This window comes from Sciurus vulgaris, assembly GCF_902686455.1.
Source record: "Sciurus vulgaris genome assembly, chromosome: 2".
NCBI classification, from domain to species: domain Eukaryota; kingdom Metazoa; phylum Chordata; class Mammalia; order Rodentia; family Sciuridae; genus Sciurus; species Sciurus vulgaris.
This window is the reverse complement of record NC_136462.1, coordinates 92,497,933-92,511,031: the sequence shown is the minus strand read 5'-3', so window position 1 is coordinate 92,511,031 and position 13,099 is coordinate 92,497,933. Positions and strand designations below refer to the sequence as shown.

The following is a 13,099-nucleotide window of genomic DNA, read 5'->3' as shown; positions in this document are numbered from 1 at the left end:
GTTGACCCAGGAAGAGAAGGACCTCCAGAATCCTCAGAATTCATAGTTGGTCTGAGAATCAGGAGATAGGCTGGAGGCTGGCAGGTAAACACACCTGCAAGCCAGCATGGCTGCTTCCAAAGCTGAATGGGATGGGGCAGAGCCAGGGAGTAGGGGGTCAGATTCCTATCCTTCTCTGCCACTAGTTGACCTTTTTTCACTGGGCAAGTCATTTCTTTAATTCCCATCTTCCATGCTTGAAAATGGAAGGGGTTGGAACACAGTCTTGAAGTTGTCTACCAACTCTAAAGTTCTCCGGATCTTCATACCTTCCCTTCTCTTGTTCCAGAGGGTATCCCCCTCATTTTAGCTTATCTCCCCACCATCATCCTTCTCTCTACATTATCTCCTCTCTCTAGAAATAGCTGTTATGAAGATTCAATGGTTAGTGGAAACCATTTAAAGGTATGAACTTTTAATTTGCTCTACAAATGTAACAGCCTCACCTTTACTTTTTTGTGTTTAAGTTTTTTCAAAAAATCATTTGTATAATTTTAATTAGCAAGGAAATATAAGAATATATAGTTGGAGTAAAATAAAGCAATAATTATAGATAAAACTATAGTACCCCAATTCTACTTCCAATTTAATCCCACACATCATCCTCATCTTCAGAGTAAATACTGTTATCAGTCTTTGGTCTACATGGTAACTTTATATATATATATATATATATATATATATATATATGTTATATTATACACACGCACACATATATATACATATATACATGTATATACACAGATATATACATGAATACACACACACACACATATATATACACATATATTCAACGTAATACATAATATTAACATGTATGACTTTTTTTATACCCATGGTATCGTCATACAGTAAACACTTTTCTACAACTTGATTTTTTTTCACTCGATAGTTTATCTTGATGCTCTGTCCATGCCAGTCAGTATCTATAGATCTACCTCAACATTTTCCACTTAGCATAGTATTCCACAATATGCATATAAGTAATTTATTTATGCAGTCCCCTTCTGATGGACATTTAGGTTGTTTCTAATTTCTCAGTTATATGTGCAATATTGCAATGAACATCCTTGTGTGTGCTTCTTTGTACTATATGACAGACATTGAGATCACTTACTTTAAAAGATCTTTCTACAAACTTGTTATTTCCATGATCATTTTACCTCATTCTACCCTCACCTCAAAGAGAATCAATATGCCCACTAGAGAATGAAACTTCTATTTGGATGCCTGGTGTCAGGATTGAAGAACAATCCTCATGCTATGGGTAGAAATTAGCCTGACTCATAATATATCCAAGGGATGAGATTTGATGCCGTGCTTGCTGAAAGGCAGATGCCACCATACCTGTTGGGTAGCCTAAGTCATGCGCCCCACCTGAGCTGGAGCCAGTTAGTGCTCCCTTGTCTAGTCATCTGGTCTCCAAAAGGGTTGAGCTTCTTTTTCCATGACCAGGAAAAAGCTAAGTGCCTTCCCAATGGCAGTGTTGGAATGTTCTTTCCAAACATGAGTGAAAGACAGCAATAGACAGCCGCTGTTGAATAATGGAAAGAGCGCTAGACTTGGATCAGGAATCCTGGGTTTAACCTAAGGCAAAACATTTAAGCTACCTGAATCTCAGTTTTCTTGTCTCCAAGTGCAGATGGCATAACATTTCATCTCTCCAAGGTTATTGTGAGGATTAAAGGAGGTGACTGTCCTAGAGTGTCTAGCACAGCGTCCAACACATAGTAGATAGGCATTGATAAATGCTTAATTGAATCTGAAGTCTAAAATAAATTCAGGGTGACCATGCAAAAGATAGAGAATTCTGTTCAACCTCGCACACATTTCTGAATACCTAAAATGTGCTGATATATCTATACAAATATATACAGAGAGAGACAAGTCCCATATTGGATATATTATTTATAAACATTTTCTTAAATTCTGTGGGTTATCTTTTCACTTTATAAAGTTCTTGAAGCAAAGACATTATTAATTTTGATGAACTTCAATTTATCTGTATTTTTTCTTTTCTCTGCTTATTGCTTCTGCTGTCATAGCTAAGAAACTATTGCCTGGTCCAAAATCATGGACTACATTTTCTTCCATGGGTTTTATAGTTTTTGCTGTAATGTTTAGGTCTTGATCTATTTTGAGTTAATTTCTGCATATTGTATGAGGTTGGCATCCAACTTCATTCTTTCACATGGGATGTCCACTTGTCCTGACATCAGTTTTTGAAAGGAGTATTTCTCCATTAAATAGACTAGGCACCTGTGTCAAAGATCAATTGACAGTAAATGTGAGAGTTTATTTCTATACTCTCAGTGCTATTCCTGATATAGTCTATATAAACACCATAACCACATTGCTTTAATTTCTGTAGCTTTGTTGTAAAATTTTAAATAGGGGAGTATTAGTCATCTAGCTTTGTATTCGTCATTTAATTTTTTTTTTCTTTTTAAAATTTGCATTGACTATTACGGAACCCTTGTATTTAGAATCCACTTCTCAATTTCTGTAAAATAGTGGTTGGGATTTTGAAGGTATTATGTTGAATTTATAAATCAATTTGTCATCTTAGACAATCCATGAAATGGAGTATCTTTCCATTTATTTAAGTGTTTTTTAATTTCTTCAACTGTGTGTGTGTGTGTGTGTGTTAGAAGTTTTACACTTATTCAAAATTTATTTTTAAGTGTTTCATTCTTCCCATGCAATTACAAATGTAATTAAAAATTTTTATCCTCAGAAGATTCATTGCAAGTGCAAGGGAACTATATAGTGTTATTTGTAACTATTGTTTTATTTTACCCCAATTTTTAAATACTTATATTGTGTCCTACAACCTTGCTGAATTTACTTATTAATTCTAATTTGGGGGTATTGCTTCAAAATTTTTAATAGACAAATTTATCTCATCTATGAATAGAGATAATTTGACTTATCTTTCCAATCTGAATGTTTTAAATTTCTTATCCTTGCCTAATAGCCCTGACCAAAATGTCCAATGTTAAATAGATGGCAAGGGTAGACATCTTTGTTCTTTTAGCAGGAAATTATCCAGTCCCTTTTTTTTTTTTTTTTTTTTTTTTTTTGCGGTACTGGGGATCAAACTCAGAGCCTTGTGCTTGCAAGGCAAGCACTCTACCAGCTGAGCTATCTCCCCAGCCCTAGTATCCAGTCTTTTGCTATTAAATATGGTTAGCTGTGAGGTCTTATTGATACCATTTATCAGTTTGAGGAAACTCCCTTCTATTCTTAGTTTGTTGAGCATTTTATCTTAAAAGGGCATTATATTTTGTCAAGTACTTTTATTTATTTATTTTTTAAATCTTACAGATGAGGCAAAGCAGCTACGTCTGTCCTTACTGGCTTACATCTAGTAGGGGGAAAACAGACAAAAAAGTAACTAAGAAAAATATCTGAGCACCTTATGCTGATCCTGAAAGTAATAGGAGCTCAGTAAAAATTTGTTGATATCAATGAACAATAAGCATGACACCTAACTTAACTTGTTGATGAAGCAGTCAAGACTTAAGGTAGTTCAATTAAATGCCATGGATCACTGGGAGATGGGAAGAAGGGTGTGCCAACTGGGGCATGCTTCATGAGGAAGTGGATCTCAAGACAGGTGGAATTTGGTTAAACAGTGAGGGGGCATTCTGAGTTGGGGCTGTAGCAGGAACAAAATGCACAGACAGGTAGTTGCCATTTGCTTAGGGCATGGCCGGAGGAGAGGACCCACGTTGGGAGTGGTTAGAAGTAGATTTCAAATATAATTAGGATCTAAGTATAAGTTATAAGGTCAGGTAAAGGAGTTTTATTCTTATATGGTGGATATAAGGTGTCCTCAAACTTTTAAAACAAAAGAATGGCATGATCAAATTGTCTTGAGGAGGTAATTGGGTGATGTGTTAAGGGAAGGTGGTAGAGAGAGACACAGGAGGCAGAGACCTGTTGAAGGCTGTTACTCACAAGGAATGAGGTGAGGAGAGAGGAACTACGTGAATGTGAAAAGGGACAGTCCTCCTCCATGGTCAAACAAGAAGTCAAAAACAGGTCCTTCTGGGAGAGCCACTCTTGGAGAACAGTGAATTCAGTTTAGCAGAAGGTTCTAAAGTCCAGGAGTAAAACTTTCTTTGACTTTCCTCAGCATTCAAGCTCCCAGAACATTGAGCACATTGGCATTGGAGGTGGTCAGAGAGCCAGCATCATCTTTGTTAAAAGTAAGGCAACTAATCTAGGAACAGTTAACCCAGGGGAAGCTGACCCATGGACTTGCTCCCAAGTTTGGAGGCTAGGAACAAGTAAGACTGTTAACTTGAATCCAAGAAAGTGGATCTTGGGGTAAATCTGAAGACATGCTGGACTGTAATCAAACTTAGGAGCAATTAAACTAGGGTGGGTCTTCTGAAGAAGTTAGAGGTAGAAAATCATGCATATCCAGTTGTGCAGGGGATGAAAGTTCAGAGAAAATAGAAGGAAGGAAGGAAGGAAGAGGAAATCACATTCAAAGAGCCTTATGTAATCTTCAAACCAACCCTGTCAGACTGGTATTATAGATTGTTTCACCAACATGGAAACCAGTGCAGAGAGGCCACATTACTTTCTCAAATTTGCACAATTATTAAGTGATTAACAAGATTGAATTGGGCTCCACAACCCTGCCCTTTTGTCTGTCCTTGGATGTCCCATCACAGGGCTAGAGGTGGCTCTCACAGACCTCCAGAGCTCCCAGAACAATATGCGGCACCACACAGATGAAATCAGCGTTGACCGGCTCCTTGTTCGCCGGGGCCAGGCCTTCAACATCACCCTGTACTTTAAGAATCGGGGCTTCCAGCCAGGCCTGGACAACATCATCTTTGTGACTGAGACTGGTGAGGACCTCTGTTGGCTCACTGCGTGTGTGTGTGTGTGTGTGTGTGTGTGTTGCGGGGGACTTTAGGTGCCTGGGAGGTAACCGTAGAGGGCCTCAGCTCTACTTCTCTCCCAGGACCCCTGCCAGACCTGACCAAAGGGACTCGAGCAGTGTTCAGCCTGGCAAGTCATGATGGCCCTAGCCCCTGGATTGCCTCTCTGGAGACCAATGGGGCCACTTCCCTAGAAGTGAGTCTGTGTCCCCCACCCATGGCAGCTGTGGGTCGGTACCTACTGAAAGTTCATATAAACTCCTTCCAAGGGCCTGTCACAGCCTACCAACTTGGAGAGTTCGTCTTGCTCTTCAATCCCTGGTGTCCAGGTAAGGTGGGTGCCCATGCAAGGCTCCTTCACTCTGTCTGTCCTTCCACAGAAAGCCAAGCTCAAGGGTTTCCAGACCCTACTCCTACCATCCACAAGTACCTCAAAATCCCTTGAACTCAGCATCTACCCCCAAACTGTCAACAACCAGGGCAGGGAGACCTTGTTACTTATTTAGAATTTTAAAATTATGAACCAAATAATCTTTACTTAAATAGAAAACTATCGTAATTAAATTGGACCAATGTTAGCACCTAACTTCATCACACGTTTTTTAAAGTTCATTTGAGTTTTCTCATTTTAAAGGTGATAAACACACTACATTGAAAATTAGATGAATGAAATAAAAGGGTTAAACCAAAAGAGAGAAACAGAGAAAGAGAAAAGAAAAGGGAGGGAGGAAAGAAGAGAAAGAAAGAGGAGAAAGGAAAAGGGAAGGGGTGGAAAGGAGAAAAAGGCTTAAGGTGAAAAGTAATAATTTCCAATCCCCAATCTCCATTCTCCAGCAGAAACCCTGTTAACATTGTCTTCTGTAGCCTTATAAAGGCCTTCTACACTTAATCAAATACGCACGTGCATGTGTGTGCCTGTGTGTGATTCTATAATACATACCACAAGTGGGATTATATAATACCTGCCAGTCTCCAACTTGCTTTCTTCATGTCAGCATTCAACTTTGGACACATTTTCCTATCAGAACATTTTTCTTAACAGTTGCATTCATTTCACTACTTGGATGTACCAAGTGTTTATTTCCAGGCATTTTAGCTATTTACAGTTTTTCCCCTTTTTTTTTTCTTTTTAATATTTTTCACTTGTCAATGGACCTTTATTTTATTAATTTATATGCAGTGCTGAGGATGGAACCCAGGGCCTCACACATGCCAGGCAAGTGCTCTACCACTGAGCCACAACCCCAGCCCCACAGTTTTTTTCTTATACAAACAAAGCCATGGTGACTATCGCAGCACCACCTGTCCCATGAGCCTTGTTTTCTAAATCTACCCAGAGGCAGAAATAATACATAGATAGACATAAGGACATAGGTGTGGGCAGAATGAAGCATGGGGCAGTAGGAGATAGTGGGAAGAAGCCCGGAGAGCACTGATAGTGGAGAATGCTGTCTGCTTTAGAGAGAAGCCAGACAAACTTCTGACTGGGAGGATGATCCCCTTCACACCTTCCTGTCACTGAATGGCTGAGGACTGTCACTGACTCTGGGTAAAGAGGCCTGCTTCTGGAGCAAGGAGAGCCAGTTGTCTGACTTCTCTGTGTGTGTCTGTTTCTCTCTGTATGTTTCTCTCTGTCTCTCTTGTCTCTCTCTAACACACTGATGCACACACACCTCTTCTGATCTCCAAGACAGTGGGCTTTAGGGGTGTAATGAGGACCTATCTGAGCTGAGGGAAGGACTGTTGGGCTTCTCTCCTGAGCTTGGGCTGGACCCAGAGCCCAGGGAGACCCAATATTGGGGTAGGGACTGGTGGGAGCTGCAGTTGGGACGAGCAGCTGCCTTATCACTATGCCCAGGATCTTGGCTAGGAAGCTCCACCCTGTAGCTTAGGGATGTATGTGGTCTCAACCATGAATCTGCAGTTTCTCACCACACTGGTTCAAACCCTCCATAAAGCACATCTCAGCAAGGAGTTCTGCACCAGCAACCTGTTAGGTTGTGTCTGAGGCTGCCTCTGAGGAGGACAGAACGCCTCTTTTCCTCAGGCTCAGGCAGTGCTTCCAGACAGGTCCAGAACACTGCAAAGAGGACATTGCCCCCTGGCCTTTTGTTTCCTTAAGTATATTTTAACTTTAAAAGATAATTTGGTGGGGGGGCACCTAGGATTGAACTCAGGGGCACTCGCCCAGTAAGCAATATCCCCAGTCCTATTTTGTATTTTATTTAGAGACAGAGTCGCACTGAGTTGCTTAACCTCGCTTTTGCTGAGGCTGGCTTTGAACTCGAAATTCTCCTACCTCAGTCTCCTGAGCCTCTGGGATTACAGGTGTGTGCCACTGTGCCTGGCAAAAGATAATTTTTTAAAAATACTTTTCTAGTTGGCAATGAACTTTTATTTTATTTATTTATATGTGGTGCTAAGAATTGATCCCAGTGCCTCACACTTACTGGGCAAGCACTCTGCTACTGAGCCACAGCCACAGCCCAAAAGATAATTTTTTATATCACTAAAAACAACACATTCATTTGGAAAAATCTGGAGAACCCAATAAGTAAACAGGTAAACAAAAACAATTACCTTTAACATCCTCTGGAATAAGCTTCAAAATCCTTTGCTTGTATATGCATATATGTTTAACAAAAATTGATGAATGCCATACACATTATTTTTTTATTTGAATATTTGCTTATTTTTATTTTTAATTAATTTTTAGTTGTTCTAATTAGTTGTACATGACAGTAGAATGCATTTATACATTTTGATAAGTCATACATAAATGGAGTGTATTTTCACATTTTTCTGATTGTACATATTATAGTATCACATCAGTCATGCAGTCATATATGTACATGAGGTAATAATGTCTGTTTCACTCTACTATCCTTCCTATTATTTTATAGCCTATTTTAATTTAATATATCACATGTAGATTTCCATGTCCATATATACAAATTTGTCCCTTTCTAGCAATACCATATAGAATTCTGTGGTGGAGATACAATGAAGTTATTTGACCAGTTCCAAAGAATAGCTTGTTGATTGTTTCTAGCTTTTCAATCCTGTAAACTGCACTCAGACAAGCAACTTAGTGTCTAAATCTTTGTGCACAACCTGAATACTCTCTTTAGATTGGATTCCTACAACAGGAAGGAGGAGATCAATGCCAACTCTTAAATTCTATTTGCTCTTTTCCAACCAAGATTAGTTGAATATAACAGAAAGCACAGAATATGGAGTTGCATGAGCTCTGTATTCAGATTCCAACTTTGTATTTACATAGGATTGGGTTATTTAATCACTTGTCAATTTTTTTCAACCTTAAAATGGGACTAGCGTGTAAATGTGTTTTGGAAACCCAGAAATTTCACCAAAGGTAAATTTTTAATTATCCCACCTCAAGTTCATATTGAGTCTATTGCTGATGTCGGGGATGTTGTCTCCCCTGCTTGTGTCTCTCATGGTGCCTCCAAGTGCCCTCTCCAGAGCTCAGTTTCCAGGGGACCCTGAGGGATAGGATTGGGACAGGAAGGGCAAGATGACTTTTCTGTTTTGTGCTCTCCCACTTTGAATCCTAGGGGACACTGTCTACTTGGACAGTGAGCCCCAAAGGCAGGAGTACGTTATGAATGACTACGGCTTCATCTACCAAGGGAACAAGAACTGGATCCGCCCGTGCCCCTGGAACTATGGACAGGTGAGTCTCAGCCCATCCAGGCCCTGGGCTTGTGGGGAGAGGGGAGCAGAAGTGGAGTGAACTGCTGAGCGACACTAACTAAATGGCAGCAGCAAGGGGTGAGATGGACCTCAGATTTCCAGTGGAGCCATAGGAAGGCATCTGTGCTGCTCAAAACATCTGATTTAGACAACAGGATCTAAAGGGAAAAGGCAGATAAGACAGCACGCCAGGTGGTCCAGTGAGTGTGAGGGTGAAAATGAAGGGACATGATCATAATGTGTTTCCTGTGGGATCCCATTTTCCACTTTCTTGCTTCATTCTCACAACACTTGGTGATGGACCCTAGCATCAAATTGAAAACACTGATGAAAACTTGCTTTTGAACATCTCAGCCAGAACCTGGGCTGATGAGTAGCAATACATCTTTCTCCATGTGACTCTTGCCTCTTTATTTTTAATTTTGATGTTAGATCTTTTCATTAAAAAAGTAGAACATGATTGCTTTAAAAATCATGCAAAGAAATGTTGCAAAAATAGACACCTAGAACACAAAGGTTATCCAAAGCACTGTCACCAGCTTGGTGTATGTTCCTCTCTATTTTTTTTTTTTTTATATTTTTTTAGATGTTGATAGACCTTTATTTTTATTCATTTATTTATATGTAGTGCTGAGAATCAAATCCAGTGCCTCACACATGATAGGCTCTATCACTGAGTCACAACCCTAACCATCCTCTACACTTTTTCTACACATATTCTAAAATATATGATTTCATATATGAAATAGTGTCCTATTCACAGCAATGCTTGACAACCAAACACCTGCCTCTCCTTTAAAGCTCAGCCCCCAACAGATGCTCCAGGAAGTCCAAGACCAGGCCAGAGAAGAGGGCTCTCTAGGTTGAGCCTAGGTGCTAGGAGCACTGAGGGAGGGAGAGGATAAGCCCTTTGGCCACTCAGAAGCGGTGACAGCTGGGATACCTTGGGAGTTCTTGCGAAATGTACTTTCAGTTAGATATAGGTTCCTCTCCCGAACTTGCCGTGATAAAACTCTAATACATGTGGCCTTCAAACCCAACCTGGACCCAGGTGACTACAACTAAGAGGAGACAGCAGCCTCCACTGGCCACAACTCACTTCCCTAACTTCTCACTCAGATGGAGCATTTGGAAATTTCAGAGAGCCCCTTGACAACAGTTACTGTTATCTGTGAGAAGCAGAGGCAAGGAGTTGTTGCTTTCTGTGCCTGGTTTCCACCCTTTCTGTCTCTCTTCTTCAGTAAACTTATACTAAATGGTGGGTTCAGTGCCAGGCAAGGTGCTCAGCACTAGAGACATGGAAGTAAATAAAATATGGTACCTGATCCCACAGTGTAGTGGGGCCCAGACAAACAAAGAGGTCATGTATCATTCAGTGGGATAAGTGAAGACTGACAGGTGCAGATGTTCTGGGGATCAGGAGGAAGGTTCTTGTTTGGGGAAAAGTATTGAGAAAGATTCTTGAGAGAGACAGTACTCAAGTGAAGTGCCAAGTGAAGGCAGATGGTAGGCATAAGCAAAGACATGAAGGCCTTCTGCTGATTGCCCACTGTTATATGGGAATAAATTGCACTCATTCCACAAAGATATATGGAGTTCCTTCTATGTGCTGGACACTGTGCCAGATCTGGGGTCCAGAGTTAAATGAAGAGCTGGAATGAGACAGTGGGTACAGTCAGGCAGGAAGGATGGATCTCAACTATGTTGTCTACTGAATCTGATGGTAGAGAAAACTCTCCCAGGGTTAAAGACCTACCCCAAGTTCAGAATCAGGGAAGACTCAGAGGAAGTGACATCACACCAAGCCTGGAGGGTGAGGAAGAACCAGGCTTCTCTGAGTGGGAAGTTCTGTAACTCATAAGTGTGGTAGAACCAGAGCCCCACTGAGTTGTGGGTGCCATGACAGGTTGGCATCATGACCTCAGCATGGCTTCTAATGATAATCTGGGTCATGAAGCGAGTGTGGAAGAAGAGAAAACATGGTTTTAGTAATAATATCCCAGCAGAGCCAGAATAGAAGGGGGAAGAAGACTTTTTTGCTAGCCTAACTCACTGGGGAAAAACAAGCAGTAGCAACCATCGCTTCAAAATCAAGGAAGTGGAATTTGACTTGCAGGACATACTTGTCAAGTAGATTGTGACCCCAGAGCTTTGAAAACCCACACCTGCCTGGAAGGCAGTCAATGACTTTCCCTTGGACAGTCACCATCCAAACTGGTTTGTATTCCACAAACACTCAATTGGAGAGCTCAGCTGTGTGTTTCTTTACATACCTTCACTTGCCAAGCACAGGCATCTGCCTTCTCTGTACTTCCCCTTGCAGTTTGAAGAAAATATCATAGACATTTGCCTGAAGCTGCTAGACAAGAGCCTGAACTTCCAGATCGACTCAGCCACAGACTGTGCTCTGAGGGGAAGCCCTGTCTACATTAGCAGAGTCGTGTGTGCCATGGTGAGTTCCCTTGTGGGCCCAGGGAGGGAAGTGGCTGCACAGGAGCCCCTGCCCTTTCACAGTTGCCCCCTGCAAGGGTGGAATATGGTCAAGGGGAAGGGGCCCTCTGGCAAAGCTGTTTGGATTAAGACTGATGCCAGAATGTGGGTAAAGAGTTTTCTCAACTGAGCTCTGAAATAGCTGATCATGGATCATCACCTCTATTAGTTCCAAATTGTATGTTTTGGGAAGAGCTGATTGTAACTCCAGTTTGGGAAATTATCTTGATGTTTCTAAATTTCCTTTGTTCTGAAATATTTTTTAAAGTACTTAGAGCCAACCTCCAGCTTTGCAAGAGATAGAATAATAAACTTAAAGTGGAGAACAAGAATGAGCAGTGACTTTCCAACTTTACCCCTTCCCCAGAGGATCTGGAAGATCCTCAGTAAAGTAAGGTCAAAAGTCTCCTCTGGCCAGGCACAGTAGTATATACCTATAATCCCAGCGGCTCTGAAGGCTGAGACAGGAGGAACGAGAATTCAAAGCCAGCCTCAGCAGCTTAGTAAGGCACTAAGCAATTTAGTGAGACTGACCCTGTCTCTAAATTAAATACAAAAAAGGCATGTGACTCAGTGGTTGAGTGCCCCTGGGTTCACTCCCGGTACAAAAAAAAAAGTCTCCTCCATGTCTCTGGCTCATAGGCCTTCCGTGGCATCCCGTGTATCACATCTTACTGAGGAAAAAGATGTTTTTAATATTTCCATATATGGCTTCTCTTCAGATCAACAGCAATGATGACAATGGGGTGCTCAATGGAAACTGGAGCGAGAATTACATGGATGGTGTCAACCCTGCAGAATGGACTGGCAGTGTGGCCATCCTGAAGCAGTGGCATGCCACAGGCTGCCAGCCAGTGCGCTATGGGCAGTGCTGGGTCTTTGCCGCAGTCATGTGCACAGGTAGGAGGTGGAAAGGGTGCCAGGGAAAGACCAAATGTATTTAAGAGCTCTCTGAACTGTTCTTGTCCCAGTCTCGCAAATTCCACCAAGAGACATTTGGAAGAAAACACTTTCCACTAATGGAAATGTCTCATCACTAACCTTATGTTTCACAAATCTGGGCTTATTTCAGACAATGGTTCTGAAGTGAAAATCACACACATCCCAAGACTTGGCACCCCTCCCTTCTTCTGAGCTCAGGAAATCTAACAATATTCCTAAAAGTATGGCTAGGTATTGACCAGGTCCAAGAGAAAGGGGGGGGGGGGATGAAAGAACAAGTAATTAGAACTCTTACAAACCGAATTGTGCTCTTTCAGATCACAGAGAATGGGCTTAGTGGAGATATGCACATGGGAGAGAAATGGGCATCTAAGCAGTGGTTTGGACCTTGGAGTCAGAACAAGATGGCAGCCTAGTAAAATTACCTTGAATTTGGAGTTGTCATAAGGTCAAAGGAAACTGGAGGTCTGACTGAAGCTAGGGAGTTAGGTGATGGAAGCAAAATGGAGATCAGCTTTTCAGACAGGGAGTGGATACTATATTAATAGAAGAAAAGATACATACAGAGCAAAGAACAAAAATGGAAGTTGTATGTGTGTGACAAGAGGAGCAAGCAGAAAAATGAGGTGGGGAGGAAATCTTGAGGGAAGTGATGTCTAGAAATGAGTCACATGCTGGAGGTGACAGGAGGAGACATTCTGCCTCACCCAGGGCCACGCTCCTGCTCTTGGTCCTCACCCTCCCTCTGCTCCCGTGCCCCAGCCAGCTCTCAGCTTGTTGACACATGCATATCCATATGCTTGATTTGGTCACAATGGGTAAGTTATTATATGTTAGCTGGAGAATAAGGCCAAATAAGGCTTTCACTCACAGGACTCTAGTAGAATCCAGGGAGTCTAGATCTGCCTATGTCTTGGCTGATTGAAGGCTCAGGTCTTCTGTGTAGAAATTCCCTGTGTGACAGGTTTGGTGTAGTCTGTGTGCATGTGAGTGCTATCTCTGGGCTCTCA

General features: G+C 41.6%; 1 protein-coding gene across 3 annotated transcripts in view; it reads left to right on the top strand.

Moving 5' to 3' along the window:
- TGM5 (transglutaminase 5) overlaps window positions 1-13,099 on the top strand; it is a 37,345-nt gene that overhangs the window by 275 nt on the left and 23,971 nt on the right. For 2 of the 3 annotated variants that reach the window (XR_013762303.1, XM_079130210.1), the window contains exons 2-6: window positions 4,728-4,907; window positions 5,024-5,269; window positions 8,519-8,637; window positions 10,981-11,109; window positions 11,870-12,047. Coding sequence is in view for 2 of the 3 variants with exons in the window: in XM_079130210.1 (XP_078986336.1) it covers window positions 4,728-4,907; window positions 5,024-5,269; window positions 8,519-8,637; window positions 10,981-11,109; window positions 11,870-12,047 (852 nt within the window). In the remaining variant the exon portion in view is untranslated. The remainder of the gene's footprint in view (window positions 1-4,727; window positions 4,908-5,023; window positions 5,270-8,518; window positions 8,638-10,980; window positions 11,110-11,869; window positions 12,048-13,099) is intronic. The other variant, XM_079130211.1, reaches the window with a different exon arrangement.